The following is a 20,848-nucleotide window of genomic DNA, read 5'->3' on the forward strand; positions in this document are numbered from 1 at the left end:
AATGGGTAAGTTGATGGATAGATATAAAGATGAGTGGGTGGGTGGATGGATGGATGGGTGGGTGGGTGATGTGGAATTCCCCTCTGTATGCTAGAAATATGTTTTATTACCATTGGTTAAAAAAGAAACTGCTTTGACCTATGGCAGGACAGAAGATAGGTAGGCAGGAAAACTAAACTGCACGCAGGGAGAAAGAAGACAGAGTCAAGCAGATCCCATGTAGCTGCCGAAGGATAAAGATGACAGAACCTTACTGGTAAACCTCGAGCCTTATGGTAAAATATAGAATAATAGAAATGGGTAATTTAAGATGTAAGAACTAACTAAAAATATGCCTGAGCCATCGGCCAAACAGTGTTGTAATTAGTATAGTTTCTGTGTGATTATTTGGGTCTGGGCAGTCAGAAAACAAAAGTGCAGACTCTGTTTATAAAATGGCGCCCAATGTGGGTAAGTGGGTAGTTGGATGGTAAATTAGTAAATGGATGGATGAGTAAGTGGATGGATGGATGGATGGATGGATAAGTGGATGGATGGATGGATGGATGGATAAGTGGATGGATGGATGGATGAACTGAGAGGTGGATAGGTGGATGAATGGATGTTTGGATGGGTAAGTAGATGGTTGGATGGATAGATGGATGGTGGGTGGATGGATTTTTACAGATTCTTTAACATACGGATGAAGAATAAAAGATGCAGGTCTGTGGATAAATGAAACAGGAGGTAAATAGGTGACTGAATCCATGAGTGGACAATGTATAGATTGTCAGACATGTTGCAGATGTACAGAGTTAAAAACACTTGCTGCTCTTCCAGAGGATCAGAGTTCTGTTCTCAGCTCCCATGTCAGGCAGCTTACAACCACATGTAACTCCAGATCCAGGGGATGACACCTTCCTCTGGTCTTTTGGGTTCATGTGTACACAGGAACACACCCATAAAGGTAAAATTTAAAATTAGTCTTAAATAATACAAATCTTAAAAGACACGAACTTACACACTCACACACACACACACACACTCACACACACACACACACACACTCACACACACACACACACACACACAGACCTAACCCACCTCTATAAGCTCCGCCCACCTTTGGCATGTTCATGTCATCCATGAACACCAGCAGGCGCTTCCCCATGGGTGGCCCATATGTGTCCTTCGTCCGCTTCTCCACATTTGCTTCTAAATTTCTCTGGATGTCCAGGGATGTGGTGCGCGAGGAGAAACTGACCATCAGCACAATCTGCAACAGAGCAGAGGGGAAACAACTGGCTTCCAACTGACGGTCTAGAACCGATGCAGGTCCATGAGTCATCATTTTTAAGAGCTAAAGCCAGAGGTGGGCATGATAGCATGCTTGAGAGGCAGAGGCAGGAGGATCTCTGTGAGTGCAAGGCCAGGTCGGCCAGGGTTACACAGTGAGACCCTGTCAGAGGCAGGAGGATCTCTGTGAGTGCAAGGTCAGGCCGGCCAGGGTTACACAGTGACCGATGCTAACTCTTTCCTCTTGTTAGATTGCATGCTGCCACCCACGAGCCTTGGGACAACGCAGGCTGTGGAATGCTGTCCCCAAGGCCACACTGTCTTGAAATCAAAGAGGCTGTGATTTTCCACAGTAGACCCTCCCAAGGTTGGACGCATTAACACCCCCTCATGAAGGGGTGGAGGATTAGGAAGACTCCAAACCCTCTCTGAGGTATACAGCCTTAACTATTACCCACATGTCATCCGGCTTCTGAAAGGGACTCCAATCACACTCATTTGGTTCACCGAGCTGGACTTGGGTAGAACGGTTCCTTGGTCCTTTCTATCCGGGTGATTAGGAAGTCACATTATGATGTGTGGTAGGGGAAAGTATCATTCTACCTTGGTGGCCTCTAAAAAGGCAACTGTCTGACAAAATGACTTCGATGACATCTGCTGTACCACTCTCTACGGCAGAGGAGTTTTAAACATAAATTGCTTTCAAGGCAACTGCAGGTTAATAAGGAGGCTAAAGAAAGCGTGAACAACGAGAGGCTTCCTGCTGGACCTCCTCGCTGGAGGGAAAATGTTCTCTTTGTCCAGAGACAAAGGTCTCTCTCTCTCTCTGCTCTCTCTTTCTTGTGCTCTTAGAGGAACTATACTCATAGAGTGCACGTGCAACACACACACACACACACACTCACACATACAGATGCTCATATTCAGCCATGCACCAGCCACAGCTGCATTGCTGAGGCACACAGCTCGGTAGCCCCTGGGGTTCAATCAGTGAGGTATTTATTTATTTATTTATTTTTATTTTTAATTTTTTTATTTTTTTTTCAGTGAGGTATTTAAACAACTTCCCAGCTGGTGCCAAAGTTGTCTGTGGACCACACTTTGGGAACAACTGACTTTCCAAATGTCCTTCAACCCAGCTGGCCATGAGTACCCATGAATATGTGCCAATGGTCAGCAGCAAACTGGTTGTCTGTGTGTCTGTCTGCTTGCAGCCAGTGAGGTGTAGGGGCAGGGTCCTAGGAAAGTGAAGATGCACACAGAAGACTCTGAACAGGGATTCCTCTTGAAGCCTCCACGGACCTATAAGTCACAGCTTCTAACAGCAATCCTGTGCCCTCCACCCTGACACCTTTAAAACTAAATATGCCGCATTGCAAGTGACTGCATCAGAGGAGAGAGGCAGGCAGGCCTGACCCATCCAACATTTCTTGCAGAGTAAAGCCCAGCTGGGCACGACCTGTCCCTGAGGCCCGTGTGGCTTCCAGAAGCCACAGGAGTAGAGAAGGCACAGAATTAAAAGCATCAGAGAAGGAAGCAGGGGGCGTCTCTGCCTTCTTTGTTGAGAAAGAGTCTCTCTATGTAGCTCTAGGTATCCTGCGACTCACTATGTAGACCAGGCTAGCCTAGTAATCACGGGGACCTATCTGTCTCTGCTTCGGAGTGCTGGGATTAAGTCATGTGCCACCACACCCAACTGTCTCTGTCTTCTGAGATTCCAGAGCTGAAATAAGCATCTCTTACTGTAGTGGTTTGAATAAGATGTCTCTGGCGTTTGAATGCTTGGTCCCAGGTTGTTGGCAATGTCTGGGGAAGCTTAGGAGGTGTGGCCTTGCTGGAGGAAGGGGCAGGCTTTGAGATTTCAAAAGCCACGGGCCATTCCCAGTTAGTACTCTGTTTCCTGCTTATGGTTGAGATGTGAACTGTCAGCTGTTCCTTCCACCATGCCTGGTGCTTCTGACACACTTCCCCATGACAGTGATGAACTCTTATCCCTCTGGACCTTAAGCCCCGAAATCAACCCTTCCTTCTCTAAGCTGCTGTGGTCATGGTGTTTTATCACAGAAAAGAGAGTAACCGGTATAGTGACAACCAGGACAGAAAAGCGCAGGATGGACAGAATCAACAAGAGCAGACTGTGAGAACAGAAAAGGGTTAGAGCCAGTGGAGGGGCAGAGAGAACATGAACAGGTCCCTCAGGTGACAGCGTGTGAAGAACACACCCAGAATCCTTCTTGTCACCTTGGGGCACCCTCATGTTCCCGGTATCCTCCTACATACCCCACTGTGAGTCCCCAGAGAGTGTCTATGTGAGCTGCAGCTTCTGGGCTGGTGGCTGGCCTGGGGCACCGTTCATAGCAGACCTTCCCACACGTGACCAAGTTATAGAACACACCAAAGGATCACAGAGAATGTGACAGCTAACCTCCACGATGGCCCTCCATCACCTGTACCCCAAGTCCAATTGAGGGGCTCAGAGGACTCCCTGTGTGACCCGTGTAGTATAAGTAGGTGGTGCATGCAAGGCTATGTCCATGTCCTCTCTCAGCAGCCCCTTATTGTATTAAACAGCAGTCTTTTAGGCTGTACACGGTCCTAGGAGACTCCGTTTGACAAGCTGCTTTTGACTCCATTTTGAGGGAGAAGGAATCCTGTAACCTCTGGGGGGGGGGGCACCATCGGCCATGCACTACCCATCCAGCACAGACTGAATAAGGATTTATTCTTGGGAGTAGAAAATAAACCATGTTTACTGGGGAGAACCAAAACTGTGGGGGTTCATGAGTGTATTAAGATAATGTCAAGGAAACCAGGCCCAAGGACTTATCAGACCAGACCAAAGAAAGTGTGGAACTCCCTTGTCTGGACCCCAAAAAGCGATAGACACCCAATACTGCGATGGCCTGGCTGCACACTGGCCTACCATGACACCCAATACTGTGATGGCCCAGCTGCACACCGGCCTACTGTGACACCCAACACTGCAATGGCCTGGCTGCACACCAGCCTATAGTGACACCCAATACTGCGAAGGCCCGGCTGCACACCGGCCTACCATGACACCCAATACTATGATAGCCTGGCTGTACACCAGCCTATCATGGCACCTAGTGCACATCGAGGACCAAGGACTTGCTGACGTGGCTCTGTGCCCTGCTGCTGACACAGAGTTCTCAACTGCTGGTCGGTTCATCTGTTCACCTGTCTGGCCCTGGCCCTGGCCTGCTGTTTCCTGACCCGGTTCAGCCTTTTCACCTGGCAGCTAAACATTCCACAGCTGTGCTCTCAAACCTGACCCACTCTGACTCTGATTGGGTTCATTAGCGTTGATACAGACTCTCCACACACTTCAGAGACCCCTGGAGCTCTGCTGTGGCCCCTCTGTAATCCATATATAGGCAAACAGATAAATGGTATGTCTAAGGTGTGCTGTGAGAGTTAGTATCAGTCGTGAAAATAGGGATAATTTGCATCCACCTTGCCCAGGCTACCCAGGTAGATGGATAACTAACCTTGTGATAACTGTCATTGAAACTGCTAAACCTAGGCAAGGTGGTGGTGGTGATACCTTTAAACCTAGCACTCTGGAGGCAGAGGCAGGCAGATCTCTCTGAATTTGAGGTCAGCCTGGTCTACAGAGCAAGTTCCGGAAAACCAGGGCTACACGGAGAAACCCTGTCTCAAAAAAATAAACAAAACTTCTAAACCTTGTGAATTTCTTCTTATTTAGTAGACTCTGATGTTGTGAAAAGAAACACATTTGTCTGCATTTCTGGTATAGTGAGTTTCTGACACTATGTCACAAGGAACTCGGTGGCTTCTGCCGTGTGGATTTCTGCCATGAAGGAAGCCAGCTGCCCTTGCATGTCACTGCTGTGGATGGAATACGCCCCAGTTCCCATGCACTGGAGCTTCGGAGGCTCCCAAGACTGCTGGGGGCGATCAGATAGGGAGTAAGACTCATGTGGCTTGTCTTTTATGAAAGTGGCCTCCTCTGGCAGGCTTGCTCCTTCTCACCATGTGTTACTTCCCTGCCCTCCATGTCCCCACGCACCAGAAAGGCCCTCCTTGCCCATCTGATGGCAGCATCATGCTCTTGAACTTCCTGGCTCCCAAGAGCTGAGTTAAGTAAACGGCTAATCTTTGTAACCTACCCTGTCTCGGGTCTTTTGTTATAGCAAAGATCTAAGACAAACAAAGTCAAGCATTCCTCGGAGAGGCCCACGCTGAGGATCTAAGACACATGAAATGCCATCTTAGAAGACGGCCATCCGGCCCTAGTCAGGCCTTCAAATGAACGCAGCCTTCACCAACCTTAACTACAATTCCATGAGAGAACCTGAGCCTGAGTCACCCAGCTAAGTCACATCAGAGTCCCAACCCCTGAAACTGAGAGGTAATAAGGGCTTGAGGCACTAAACTACCGGAGCTGGGGCAGCTTGTCATACAGCAACAGGTAACTAATCCAAACACTTACGTTGGTCTCCTCGCTCAGATTCTTAAGGAAGTTCTGGGTAGTGGCTGTCTTAGAAGTGCCCGATTCACCCACGAAAAGCACGGGGTGCTTGATTTTAACCATCTGCTCCAGTATCCAGGTGGTGCGGGTCGTATCTACTGTGTGAACTGAAAGACAGAAGAATCGGGGCGTCGCAGGAACTCTGAGCGGTTGGCCGCCTGGCGCTCACGCTGAGTTCCGTGCATTCAGTAAGAGGCAGCATTGGCATGGGAGAGGTGGCTCAGAGGGTAACAGCCTTGCTCGAGAAGCATGAGGACCTGCGTTCCAATCCCAAGCACGTGCATTAAAAGCTGTGTGTGACTGTGTGTGCCTTTAACATTAGTATCAGGGAATGGAGTCAGGCAGAACCTGAGAGCTTGCTGGCCAGGCAGTGTAACCAGGACAAGCTGCAGGCTCAGTGAGGGGACCTGTCTCGAGGCGGGAAGGCACACGGTATATGGGAAGACATCAGACAGCCTGTTCATTTCATAAATGCAGCCAGGTACATACATGTGCCCCACAGACACACGGACACATACAGGCACATTTGCACACACACATACACACACACAAAACACAGGCACTGTTTTGGTTCTGGCTTGGTTTTTCGAGACAGGATTTCTCTGTGTAGCCCTATCTATCCTACTTGCTCTGTAGACCAGACTGGTCTCAAACTCAAAGATCTTCCTGCCCCTGCCTCCCGAGTGCTGGGATTAAAGGCCTGCGGCACCACTGCCTGGAATTTTGTCTTGCTTTGTTTTTAAGTCATGCTCCAGCTGCAAAGGTGAATGTGAGCTAAGTCTAGCCTCGGTTCCCCAGCTAAGGTGAATGTGAGCTAAGTCTAGTCTTGGTTTCCCAGCTGTTCCATGGCTTTTGAAGGCGTGACATCTGCCCAATCAAAGTGTATAATTGAGTATTTCCTTGGCAAAGCGATTGTGGCAGCTATGCCAACTTCAACGACCCTGCTCCCCGAACTCCATCTGATTTGTACTCAGGATGAAAACCCCACTTCTCCCCGACTCACACCTCAGGCACCTGCGGGACCGGTTTCCTGAAAACCTCTGCTGAAGGCAGCATCATCACACAGTCGGGTCCAGTCCACCCACTCTCCCATGGAAGGCTTCAATGGGCAGGGCAGGGGGGACTGAGAAAATGCAGGTGTCTCACTCCAGAGACATCATGCACCGGACCAGACATGCTTACTATATTATCATACAGGGTGGATCAGGAAACCCTGATCCATGCCCATTGTGAACCTCTGCCGTGGTTTCCCTCCGGCCCTCCCTGAGCTCAGCCAGCTCTGTGGCTGGGGTGTCCTAGGATATGTAAAGGACGGTGGAGAACAGGCTATCATGGGCATCAGCTTGCAAGGGAAACCCAGGTCACACACACAGAGGTGCTCAGAGGCGTAGGACAAAGTGGAACCCCAAGGGGCCCGTGGTGCCACCCTCTAGTCACTTCCAGCCAGTTCCACGGATGACACTCAGTTGCCAATGAGGCCACGGTCGTCTTCTCACACCCACTTACACCCACTCACATCCACTCACACCAAGAAGCTGAGACCGGACTGCTGCTTACACACCCAGGATGTCCACAAATTTCTTCTCGCGGTTGTGAATATACTCAGGAACTAGCTTGCTCCACGGGATCCAGTGGTTCCGCTTGGGGTCGAAATGGAAGTCGTACAGGGTGGGAAGATGCCCTGAGGGAACAAGGGTCCGTGTTGTTTTGGTCACAGACTTGGGAGCAGGACAGGGTCTAATGCATTTGGAATGAGCTGCCTGTTCACCTCAGAGGACACTCAGTCTTGCGTGCTACTCCTTCACGGGATAGGCCCTCAGAGAGTACTCAGAATCAATGCTGGCCAGATCTGGGACTTTTGAACCAGTGCTACCTTTTGGAGTTAGCCACCAGTCCTTCCTTAGAGACACAACCCCGGGTGCAAAGCCATGACCCCGCTGTTACAGATGTTAGTGGTCCAGGCAAGGGTAGGGGCAAATAAACAGAAAATTTTGAAGCAGATGCTGAATTCTGAGACTAGAGAAGTACAGGTATGATCCATGACCCATAACCCATGACCCGTGACCCATGACCCATAAGGATATCTGGCAAAGACAGGGCGGGAAAGAAAAGAAGAAACATGGTGTCAAAGATAGCTCCAGAGCTGGAGCTGCATCCGCCATTTGCACCCCTTCCCCAGACCATTTCCTCACCAGGATCCCCATTCACACATGTGCCATGCCCACCCATCGCTCAGACCACTTCTCCAAGCGGAAGGCCACCTGTGGGCGCCACCTGGTTCTATTTAAGGGCGCACATATTCATGCAAAATTTAAAACCCTTTATAAGGTACTCTATGACTTATCTGCTGGTCTATAAGACATTCGGGAGAGCCCAGAGGAAAATGGGGAACCCTGGAGTGTGTCAGGTATGGAGAGCTCAGATGGAGTCAGAGGCACAGCCCCCTTCTGCAGTGTGACTCAGGGGCTGGCCTGCTGGAGCAGGTGACACCTTTGAAGCCCTGAGCATACCACTGGCCACATAACACAGGCAGGAACAAGGAAAAGCAAGTCCACCTCCTCTGGAAGCCTGCACCAAAGAAGGGGTCAGGATTTTCCTACCTGGGAGCTCTCCAGGACGGGCCCAGGTCCCTTCCGTGTCTGCAGTTGGCATCGACGAGAGGCGTTTAATGCACTCGTCAAATTTGACCCTCCCGTCCTCCAGCAGGGAGGAACCCAGTGAGCAGTAGAGAGCCTCCAGGAAGAAGCACTCCAGCAGGTCAAGGTCCTCGATTTCCCCTTCTAGTAGCGAATCCATCATCTTGGTTAACTGGGTTACCTGGTCACAGAAAACTTGTCTCAGCCCCTCTTTCTAAACTCCATGATGTAATCTGTCCTGAGTCCTGGGGTTCCCTATCCCATGGTGATGGCATCTATACCCGCCATATTGGTTTGGACACATGGAGCCTGGCCCCTTAGTTTGCATGGGGAGCAGGGGTCACAAGAATTGACCCTGACATTCACCCATCAGCCATCTCTGCTCCCTTTAAGTCCATCTCCCACCTCAGGGGTCCATCTCTCAGGAAGTCTTCCTTTCCCGCCCTCAGCAGTGGAGTGTTCTTACCATGTTCAGGTCTGTCTGAGGAACCACCATCTTGAGCCTCTCTCCTTGCCTCCCATCCACTATCCCCTCTATGATCATGCTGATAAGCGAGGGCACGTATTTCTCAAAGAGGTCGTTTAAATACTTTTGCTCTACCTGCGGAGGAGAGACCCAAATCCTTTTCAAGAATCCCTTTGTTTTTCTTTCTGTTTTGTTTTGTTTTGTTTTGTTTGTGTGTGTGTGTGTGTGTGTGTGTGTGTGTGTGTGTGTGTGTGTTTTCAAGACAGGTTTCTCTGTGTAGCCCCAGCTGTCCTGGAACTCACTTTGTAGACCAGGCTGGCCTCAAACTCACAGAGATCCATCTGACTCCTCCTCCCGAGTGCTGGGATTAAAGGTGTGCGCCACCAGGCCCTGCTCAGGGATCCTTTTAACTGGAAGTTAATCAGGGGTTTCTCTTGTCCCAACAAGGGTGAGAAATAGCCATGGCGATGACTTCAGCAGGTGGCAAGCCCCAGATTTGTTTTTCTGGCTACCCTCACTTCCCTTTGCTGCCACAGTGACCCCACACCTGAGTGACGGGAGAAAACAGGCCCCGTTCGACAGAAAAGGAGATGATGGTCCTAGAGTTCAGGCATCACAATCGAACATTCAGGGAAGAGTTTAACGTAATGTTGGGTGTGCAGCTGGAGGGCAGGCTCGGCGCTTAAGATGGCGTACTAAGGCTGGAGCCGTGGCTCAGCCTTAAGAGCACTGGCTGCTCTTACAGAGGAATTGGGTTCAGTTCTCTACACACACACGGTGGCTCAGAACAGGTTCCGACTCCAGTCCCAGGGGATCTGGCACCCTCTTCTGACCTCCCTGGGCATGAGCATGCACACAGCGCACATATATACATACAGGCAAGCACTGATACACATAAAATCATAAAATACATGCTTTTTAAAACTTTAAGATGATGATGTACTTTTGCCAGGCGGTGGTGGCGCACGCCTTTAATTCCAGCACTTACTTGGGAGGCAGAGGCAGGTGGATCTCTAAATTCAAGGTCAGCCTGATCTACAGAGAGAGTTCCAGGACAGCCAGGGCTACAGGGAGAAACCCTGTCTCAAAAAATAAAACAAAACAACAACAAAAAGATAGTGTACTGCCCTTGTAGAGGACCCACAGTGGGCAGCTCACAACTGCCTGTCACTCTAGCTTCGGGGGTCTGATGACCTTTTCTGGCCTCTTTGGAAACTGCACTCATATGCATGAAAGTGTGTGTGTGTGTGTGTGTGTGTGTGTGTGTGCATGAGTGTGTACTTAATTAAAAGTAAAGTAAGCTGCGAGGTGGTGGCACACGCCTTTAATCCCATCACTCAGGAGGCAAAAGCAGGTGGATCTCTGTGACTTCGAGGCCAGCCTGGTCTACAGAGCAGGTTCCAGGACAGGTCAAAGCTACAGAGAAACCCTGTCTCGAAAAACCAAAAACCAAAAAACAAAACAAAACAAAAAAAGTAAATCTTAGCTAGAAGTGCTCTTTCAGCATGGTGCCAGTGCCCACCAAGGAACTTGTGAGTCTTTAAGAGTCCCTTGAAGACAATCCTCCCATGTGACATTGCTTCTGATGGCCTGGATTTCCCTGGCCTTCTCTACTCTGGGAAAATGATATTCTGTTTTCCAATCCATGCAGTCTCATGGCCCTTCTAGAGAGACATCAGACCACCTGTAAAAACGAGGTTCCAGCATCTGGATGTGACTGAAGCCACCATGCATACATGCCTGTCACATCCATCACTTTCAATGAATCCTACTGTGAAGCTGGGACACTGGGGGCAGGTCAGTGGTCAGCTGAAGCCATTGGATCTCAACAACAGGGCAAACTGGCTCGTCTGCACAGGGCACTCAGCCAGCTGAGCAAAGGCACAGAATGGGGCATCCCCTCTCTCCATAACTGGACCTATCTGAACCAGGTGTGCAAACTGAAACGCAGAATCTACCTGGGTTAACATCCGCTAGCTACAGCCATGTCCTCCTGTGTGTACTGTCTCCGTCTGTGTCCCCACCCTGAGTAGGCTCAGCTGAAAGTGTTTCCTATCTGCCTTTTTGCATACATCAGTTGATCCCTGGCCTAATCTGTCAACACCATCACCCATCTCACCAGCATGCGTGACGCAAAGGCTCATCGGGCTGTGTGTGCTCAAGGACACACCGGCAGGTGTCCAGTGTTGCTGGCCGTGCTCCAGCTGTCTGAGGATGGTGCTCACCTTGCTTTGGATCTGTTGCTGCAGCCATTTTTTCCAGTATGGTTGGTACTTCAAGTTCTTAGGGTCCACGTAGACCATCCCGCATCGAGACACAGTCGCAGGAGAGGCATACTGCAAGTCTCCCACCTGCAAAGAGTGAACCCCTCAGCTCGAAAACCCTTCTGGTCACGGCTGCTAGCCCCGACTCACACATGCCAGGGCCTCCCTTGTGCAAAGACTCACTAGGGCACGAAGCCCATGCCAGACAGTCAGTATAGCTGGTGAGGTTTTAAACTGAAGATGGAGTTCACGGTGAGGTTACCCCTGCCTGATGTGATGTCTTCTCATTAAATAAATGTTGTAGGCTGCCTGATCAAAAGTAGGAAAGGTGTAAACATGTATAAAATTATTCAGATCCCAGAACCTAGAAACAAGTATCATGGGTTTAATGTACTTTATTGAATGTGTATGTGGACGAGCCTGAGTGTGTGTCTGTGCACTAGGTGTGTGCAGGGAGCCACAGAGGCCAAAAGTGGGCATCACATCCCTTGAAAATGGAGTTACAGACAGCCGTGAGGCGTCGTGTATAAACTGGGAACCAAACTGGGGTTCTTTGCAAGAATAGCCAGTGTTCTAAACCACTGAGCCACCTCTCCTAGCCCCTTTGTTTTTGTTTTGTTTTGTTTTAGTATTTTAAAGGTGAGGCCTTATACAGCCCAGGTTAACCTGTAACTCAGGATAGTCTTGAACTCCTGGTCCTTGTGTCTCCACTGAGTGCCAGAATGACAGGTGTGTGCATGCACATCTGGTATGTGCAGTGCTGGGGATGAACCCAGGGCCTCATGCATGCTACGTGAGCTCGCTACCAGCTGACCAGCTACAACCCCAGCCCCCAAATATCACTTTAGAGCATTTTCTTCTCTGTCTCTCTCTCTCTCTCTCTGTGCTCCTTTTTCAACATGGCTGACAGGAGGTAGCAGGAGGCATCCTCTGTACAGAGCTAACCTACTGACCAGTGTTTCCCCTTATAAAATTCATGGCTCCGTCAGCCAACTAGACAATGATATGCACAAACACAAACACACTGGTGAATTCTGCAGATGGAAGGAAATGACATCACGATTCATCAGCAGCAAGTGTTCCTAGGACACAGCATCTCTGTTCCTAGGACACAGCCTTGAAACAAGCAGTTGGTGTGGTCAACAGAAAATGAGGCAGGGGACTTGAGGAGAGGTCTCTGGGACAGACAGGAGGGCTTGATGCTTGACATAATAGAAAGTCTTTCTTAATCAAGATAAAGGCAAGTAGCATGAAAGGAAGGGAAGGGGACTACAAACTTCAGACAAAGCAAATGGCTCGAAAAGACAAAGAAGGAATTACAGTACGCTAGTTGGCTCTGCAGTGAGTATTTCTGTATTCAAAACAATGTCAACAGTGTGTGCTGATGGACAATTCAGAAATGCGGCGTTCTGAGGAGGGGAGGTTGACGACTGAACTAGCAGATGAGTCCTCAGACTCAGAGGACTCGGCCGGTAGATAATATGTCAAGTTTTTAACTTTTGCTTTGTTTCTGTGAGATCAGGTCTTGCTACAGAGTCATCGATGGCCAAGAACTCCTTATGTGGCCCACACTGGGGACAAATTCATGGGAATCCTCCTGCCTCCTGTGAGGCCTCCTAATCACTAAGATTACAAGCATGTTCAGCAATAATGGATAAATTAAAAGCTCATATTTTTATTTTTTATTTGTGTGTGTGGGGGTAGGTACACTGTGTGCGTGTACTGCCTGGGGAGGCAGAAAAGGGGGTTTAGATCTCACAGAGCTCAGGTAATGGGTGTTTGTGAGCTGCCCAGTGTGGATACTGGGAACCAAATTCAGGTCCTCTGGAACAGCAGCAAGCACGCTTAGCCACTGAGCCATCGTTTCAACCCTACTACTGGATACATTTAGTAAAAGAACGAGTAACAAGCTAAGCATGTTGTTTATAGATAAACAGGCGTCGGGGCACATGCCTTTAATCCCAGTACTGGGGAAGCAGAGGCAGGTGGATCTCCGTGAGTTTGAGACCAGCGTGGTCTACAGTGAGTTCCAGGACAGCTGGAGCTACCTAGTGAGAGCCTGTCTCAAAAGACAAAGAAACAAACAGGAAAGCAGTCAACTCTAGCTTAGAGTAGAGCGGGGATAACAGGAGAAGATGGTAAACAAGGGGTTGGGCCAATAAGGTGGGCTCAGTGAGTCAAGCATTTGCTACCAAGCCTTACAAGTCAAGTTCAATCCCCGGGACCCACACACTGAACAAAAAAACCAACTCCCACAAGTTGCCTCTGACCACACACAAACCTGAGTCCACAAATGCAGATAAACGCCATGTTAAAAATCAAAGTGTGGCACTCATCGGCTTCTGTGTTTTCCTAATCATCTACCCTAATCAAGACTTCAGTCACTAGCAGCAAGGCCCCTGTTCAAGTCTGGTTCTCAGCACCGCTTGCCTCAAAGAGCAGGGCACAGTGAGCCTGGAGACGGATGCGCTCCCCGTTGGCCAAGGTCAGCAGCTTGTTGTCGTCCATCACTGAGTTCATGTTTTCCACCCACAAGGCATCCACATCGCCGTCAAACAAAATGTACCTGCAGTGACCGAAGAGAGGTGCGTCACAGATCCCAGGGCTCCCCCAGGGGCCCCACTGTCCCAGGGCTTTTCAGCCAGGCTTCACAGTACATTCCTTTAGTCCTCATGTCTGACCACGTGGTGCATAAATACCGAGTAACTCACTAATGTTGGAGGACTGGAGGACATCACACACCATCCAGCTAGCTTCCTTTAGCAAACTGACCTTCCTTGGATTAATACACTGCTGAACTCGTCAATAGTACACATTACTGACATTGTTTTAATAGGTAAACATTTACTGTAGAGCCAACTAGTATTCTACAGTTCACTTTAGAGCCGTTTGTTTTGCCTGAAGTTTGTAATCATCTTCTTTTTCATCTCATACTATCTGCCTTTATCTTCATTTGTTCTTGTAAGTTACAACATTCCTGCATGGGGACCATTCACCAAGCCTGAGCGAGCAGTTTCATGGGTGCAGAAAGCACAATGGTCCACTACCTCATACCCCATTTTTGTCTGAGGTCGAAGCTGATGACAAGAATAAATTGTAACTTATCACTATTTTTTTTAAAAAAAAAAACTTGGTTATTTCTTTTTTGTTTCCTTTATTTTTTTAAAATTTTTAATTTTTTATTTCATATGTATGAGTGTCTGTCTGCATGAACATCTGAGCCACATATCCATGCAGTGCCCGAGGTGGCCAGAAGAGGGCAACTGGAACTGGAGTGGAGATGGTTGAGAGTTGCTATGTAGGTGCTGGGAACTGAACCCTGGTCCTCTGAAAGAGCAGACAGTGACCTTAACCACCAGCTATTTCCAGCCCAATTTATTTATTTTCAGACAGGGTCTCATGAGGTAGCTCAGGCTGGTTGAAAACTTGTGCCTCAGCATCCCAAATGCTAGGTTTACAGATGTGTACTGCCATGGGCTACACTTAGCTGGGAGAGAGGGAGATCTTAGCTAAAGATCTCAAGACAAGGGAACTGAAGAGATTGCTCAGTGGTTAAAAGCACTGATTGCTCTTCCTGAGGTCCTGAGTTCAATTCCCAGCAACCACAGGGTGGCTCACAACCATCTATAGTGGGAGACAAGATTGTTCTAGATTATCGGGATGGTTCCCAATTCCGTGCCAATTCTCTTCATAAGGAAATAGTAGAGGGGGCCAGGCAGATCCTCAAACTGCTATATTCACAGTCGCTCTCTCTCTCTTTTCCTCCCTGTCTTCTCTCCGCATCCTCCTCCTCTCTCTCTTTGGCCTCTTTGATCTGTTACAGATATGATAACCCTTTCCCCCTAATAATTCAGCATGTAGTTCCTAAGGATAAATGTATTTTCTTCACAACCCCTGGGCTCTTATCAAACTGAGGCTAAGCAGCATGTGTCCAGTTCCATTGTGTGGCTACCACCACACTCTATAATTATGTCACCTCACAGCAGGGACTTGCCATCTGTATCCATGGTAGAAAGACTTCACTCAAACAAGTAACAATAGCTATTCAGACCACTGGGTGTAGGGTTGATGAGCAACAAAGTGCTAGCGCCCCCTTGAGGTGTCTCCCTACAGATGGAGGAAATGATGCCTTGCCAAGAAGAGAGGGCCCTGTGCTGTGGGATGGTCTGTTTGCACACATGTGTTCCTCTCATTGGTTGATAAATAAAGCTGCTTTGGCCTATGGCAAGGCAGGATAGAACCAGGTGAGAAATCCAAGAAGAGAGTCAGGAGAAGAAAGGCAAAGTCTGGGGGATACCAGTCAGCTGCCAAGGAAGCAAGATGTAAACAATGAGGTAACAAGCCATGAACCATGTGGTAAAGCATGAATAAAAATATGTGTTACTTTAAATATAAGAGCTAGCTAGTAATAAGCATGAGCCATTGGCCAAGCATTTATAAGTAATATTAGGCCTCTGAGTGGTTATCTGGGAACTGGCGGGTGTGAGAGTAACCTCGATTACAGCACTGTGAATAGCTGGACATGTAGACATCACACATTTCCCGTGCTGAGACAGATACCTCATCCCTGTGACATTTCCATTGACCTTTCTATAACGTATCTGGTCTGGACTATTCTAGAACATTAAAGTCATGCAGAAAAAGAAATTCTAGAAACTGCTCAAAATCAAAGGATGCCGAAGAAATGACCTTTAACCCAGGCTTCTGGCTAGTGCGGTAGAGACTCACTTCCGTTCCTTTTTGTCGGTCGGCCTGTTGATCTCCCTGAAGATGTTTGACAGCACCCCATCGGTCCAGTCTCGAGTGATGGGGTCCAGGATGCCGTATAACTCAATGACACTCACAGCTTTGGGGTTCAAGATGTATAACTTCGTCATTAGCCCGAGCCTAAACCAAAGAGGCAGCTTCAGCTATGGCTCAGAGCAACAAAGCCCCAAAGGGGGACACACAAGACCCATGAAGCGCAGATGGACGTCCACTCTAAAATGGATCTGTGTTTCTATTTTGTAAGAAAGGGCAGAATCTCCTTATGTTGCCCTGGCTAGCCTAGAACTTACTAAGGAGACCAGGCCGCCTTCACACTAATTACCACCACACCTGGCTCTGTGTGTTGCACACTTTATGAGCCGAGTGGCCAGCACATGCCCGTCTGTAATGATAGATCCCTACTATACTGCCAGTAGAAGGAAACCCTGTGCTAATACAGCCCGTTGGTGCCCTTTAACTCTCAGGCAGTCTCCCAGACTTAGCCCTGAGATTTTCTGTGCAACCTAGAAATGCTGGACTCTCATAGGTCAAATGGCTCTTTATAGACTTTGCCGGGAATGTTGGCATTCATCCAAGCCTGTCTAGAACCCAGCTGTTGACAAGGGGAGGAGCACGAAGCTAGAAAATCAAAATTCACTCTGTATTTAAGACCGTCAAACCACAGTGAGCCTTTAGGAGGTTCTAGGGGCTTTGTTTAATTCTACTGATTTATGTGATCATTATTATAGTTTATTTTTTATTGGGGGGATCAGAGGACAGTTCTGGGAGTCAGTTTTCTCCTTCCACCCTGTGGATTCTGGGGTTCAAATTCAGGTTGTCAGGTTTGGCTGCCAGCACCTTTACAGGCTCTGAACCATTTCACTGGCCCTTCCGTGTGATTTGGGGTACATTAAAAGTTGGAGTCGCCTCCTCCTTCACACAGGCCTGGTGACAAATTGTCTGTGGGGGGTGACACTCCAGCATTGCCCAGGGCAGGCACTGGGATGATGTAATTGAACTTGTACATTGTCTTCCTAAGAGGTGCAGCAGGGCGCTCACTCCACAAGGCCACCTGACTGCCACAATCTGCAGGAGCGCCTGCTGTGTGTTCTGAGTCGGCAATGAAGCAAGGAGAAACACTGAGTTTTGGGGTTTCTGTGGTGGCCAATCCTCACTGTTAATGTGGCAGCATTTGGGGTAACCCAGGAGACAGCTTCAGGTGTGTCTGTGGAGGAGTTTTGAGAAAAGATTTTTTAGTTGTTTTAAATATGTATTGTTTTCTGTGCATGAGTGTTTTGTCAACATGTATGTGTGTGCACTACTTGCATGAAATACCCCTTGAGGCCAGAAGAGGACATCCCATCCCCTGAAACCGGACTTACAGGAGTTACAGCACTCATGTGGGTGCCGGGAATCAAACTATGGTCCTCTGCAAGAGCAGCAGATGCTCTTAACTGTTGAGCCGTATTGCTGGCCTCATTTTCAGAGTTTTAACCAAGGGTGAATGATCTTCCCTGACTGTGAGTGGGACCATCTCATAGGCTGGGGTGCCAGACAAAATAAAATTGGGAAGAGGAGAAAGTTCATTGAGTGTCTGTTGTGAGATACTTGATCACACAGTGTGCTATTGTGTTGCTGTCCTTCCTCGCCTGCCTAAGGCATCTTCTGATTGGTTTAATAAAGAGCTGAATGGCCAATAGCGAGGCAGGAGAGGACAAGCAATACTTCCAAGCAGAGATGGGAACTCTGGGAAGAATCTGAGATGGTAGATTTGCCAGCCAGATGCAGAGGAAGTTGGATAAAATGGTACTGGGGAAAGGTAATGAGTCACGTGACAGAATGTAGATGAATATAAACAGGTTAACTTAAGTTTTAAGAGCTAGTTGGGAATAAGCCTAAGCTAAGGTCAAGCTTTCATAATTAATAAAAGGTCTCTGCATCATTTTTCAGGAGCTGGTAGTCCAAAGAAAGGTCCATTACCAGCGCCAGTGTTATCGGCTCCCTGCTTTTCGGTCCTCCCAGGTGTGGGAAGTCTCAGTGCTATGCTCCTGCCCGCCTGCCTCCAGGGACACCACAGTGCTTGCCTTCCCTGCCCTGATGGATTTCATTCTCTTAAACCCTGAGCCAGAATAAGTCCTTCATCCCCATAATCCTCCTTTTGTAGGCATTTGATCTCATCACTCAGAAAACAACTCACACCCGGGACAAACACACATCCCATGAGATGGATAGCCAATGCTCTCATAAAACACTCCCCAAGACGCTGTCCTGACAAACGCCCTCACCCCAGCAGGACACTCACTTCGTCTGGGCCTGACACAGAGCATTGATGACCACAGACTTGCCGCCTCCTGTGGGCCCCACCACCATTGTCGTGTGGCGGGTCAGCATGGTCTCGAACATCTGGACCACTTTATCCACCTGCGGGAACGACGTGGGCAGTCGTGCTAAGCTTGTCTTTTGAAAATCATCATCATCATCATCATCATTAATAACAATAACAACAGTTTATTCTGATGGAGTTCAGGGCTGGTGAGCTGACTGAACACTTGAGGTGTTTCGGGAAGCTTTATGACCTGAGCATGTAAAAGGAGGGAACCAACCCCTGTGTAGCATAGCTCAGGCTGGCCCCAGGCTCCTGGCGTTCCTGCCACTGTCTCCTGGGTGCTGGCGGTGTGTGCCGCTGTGCCCGTCTCTGTTCCTTTTATGGCTAAATACTATTTTATTTCATGACTAGACCACACGCATCTGTCCGTCAGTTGACAGACACTGGTTTCCACATTTGAGCCACTGGGGATATCTGACCTCGGGAGCTCACACGTGTGTTTCTGCGCATACATGTTCTCACTGCTCTTGGGCCTGGGCAGTGGGATCGCCAGTCCCTAGGAGGCCTCTGGGTGTAACTTGCTGAAGAGTCGGCAGTACAGTGTGTTATTTTACATTCCTGACAGAAATGTGTGTGTTTCCACAGGGGAGAGGGAGAGCGGCTATTTTCCTCAATTGCTCTTTTTTACTTTCACTTTTTGAGATGGTGTCTCTCACTAAACTTGGGGCTCACTGATGTGGCTAGACTGTCTGGTCAGCAAGTTTCAGGGATCCACCAGGCTATGCCCTACTAGAGATGGTTTTTAAATGTGTGCCACTGAGGCCAGCTTTTTTTTTTTTTTTTCACATGGGTTCTGGGTAATTAAACTCAAGTCTGACTGCTTGTGTGACAAGCACTTCACTGACTGAGCCGGGCGTCTGATGCCAGCCTGTGTTCTGCAGTGAGTTCCAGGCCAGTGTGAGTGACAGACACTGCACCCTGCTCACCTGGACCGGCAGAAGCACGTAGCCATTCTCCTCCAGCACCTGCTCGACGGCATCGTTGAAATCCGGGTAGCGCACACGGGGGCAGTCCAACCCAGGAAACAGGTCGGAGATGAGGCCCAGGAAGAGGGGGACATCCTCAAACACAAACTTGGGTAGGTTCATGTCCCGCAGCGCCCGCATCAGGACCACATCCTGGAGGGACCAGAGGATGAGGGATTGCCAAAGAACCCAGCAAGCACTGGGACACCCCTGCTGCCCAACATAGGGTGGAACGTTCTTCTAAAATTAACTGTGCTTAGTCACTGATTTTACATCTCTAACATAAATACGTAATGAGGGACAGAAAGATGGCTCAGCAGACGAGAAGCCCCAAGCTTGATGACTTGTGCTTTTAATCCCCGGAGTCTACAAGGTGGAAAGACAACTGACTTCGGCAAATTCTTCTCTGACCTCCACAAGCACTGTATGCCGGGCACTGTGATGCACGCCTTTAGTCCCAGTACTTGGGAGACAGAGGCAATGGGTCTACAAAGCAAGCCAGGGCTACACAGAGAAACCTGTCTCAACACACTCCCATAAAACATAATATATAACAAAATATATTTTGTGTTATAGATTTGTACATATTATATGTTATAAATTTAGACATTATATGTTATAGGTTTATATATTTTAAAGAAAACTGGGGGCTGTAATAGGGGTTGAACCTAGGCAAATGCCTACTACTGAGGTGTATCCCCAGTTAAAATTTTTAAAAATTTAAAGTTCTGGCCAGGCACAGTGGCACACACCTTTAATGCCAGCACTCAGGAGCAGAGGCAATGGATTTCTGTGACGTGGAGGCCGGACCGGCCTATGCAGCAAGTTCAAGATTAGCCAGGACTGCATAAAGAGAGCTTGTCTCAAAACATTTTTTTAATTATGATTTAATATAAGTAAAAAATATTATAAGGCATAAGCCACTTTCATGAAGTATTTTTATGAAAATGAAATATGAAAGTCTATATAAAATATCAAAAATATTTCTGGAATTTGCCTTTCATTTTTCCCAAAGTTTTATATAAAAGAAAAAAATCCACAATAAAACCTATAAAAGTGGAATATAAAGCGAGGCTATGATAGTGCACACCTTTAATCCCAGCACTCGGAGGCAGAGATAGGCAGCTCTGAGTCTGAGGCGAGGCCAGCCTGGGCTACAGAGTGAGTTCCTGGACAACCAGGGCTACTCAGAGAAACCCTGTCTTTTAAAAAATAATTTAAAATGGAATGTAAGATGTCGAGTTTTACATCTAATTTTTGTTTCTTCTAATTTTTGTTTACATCCAAACAAAAATTAGATGTCCAACATTATCACTGGTGGGAAATGGTGCAAGAATGTCACCCTCAGAATGCCAGCGATGAGTCTGACAGTGGAATAAGTATCACATGCGACAATTTCTCTCAGTTTCATCGTAAAGAGGAAGTCAGTGGGGAGGCGTTGGCTCTGATTAGAGCCCGTGTGTACCTGGGAGACATCTCACTGAGTCCCATTAGGATGTATGCCCAGTGGGTGGAGCGATGGCTCAATGATTAAGAGCAATGACTGTTCTTTCAGAGGATCCAGGTTCAACTCCCAGCACCCACATGGCAGCTC

General features: G+C 48.2%; 1 protein-coding gene across 1 annotated transcript in view; it reads right to left on the reverse strand.

The window, feature by feature from the left end:
* Positions 1-20,848, reverse strand: part of Dnah10 (dynein axonemal heavy chain 10) — a 121,032-nt gene that overhangs the window by 37,095 nt on the left and 63,089 nt on the right. Inside the window, exons 37-46 of the mRNA XM_087903640.1 lie at positions 19,216-19,407; positions 18,206-18,324; positions 15,886-16,044; positions 13,588-13,723; positions 11,119-11,244; positions 8,894-9,028; positions 8,392-8,608; positions 7,353-7,472; positions 5,753-5,898; positions 1,103-1,255 (exon numbers count right to left, since the gene is read on the reverse strand). Coding sequence (XP_087759766.1) covers positions 1,103-1,255; positions 5,753-5,898; positions 7,353-7,472; positions 8,392-8,608; positions 8,894-9,028; positions 11,119-11,244; positions 13,588-13,723; positions 15,886-16,044; positions 18,206-18,324; positions 19,216-19,407 — 1,503 coding nt within the window. The remainder of the gene's footprint in view (positions 1-1,102; positions 1,256-5,752; positions 5,899-7,352; positions 7,473-8,391; positions 8,609-8,893; positions 9,029-11,118; positions 11,245-13,587; positions 13,724-15,885; positions 16,045-18,205; positions 18,325-19,215; positions 19,408-20,848) is intronic.

This window comes from Myodes glareolus, chromosome 2 (assembly GCF_982192425.1).
Source record: "Myodes glareolus chromosome 2, mMyoGla1.1, whole genome shotgun sequence".
In the NCBI taxonomy this organism is placed as follows: Eukaryota; Metazoa; Chordata; class Mammalia; order Rodentia; family Cricetidae; genus Myodes; species Myodes glareolus.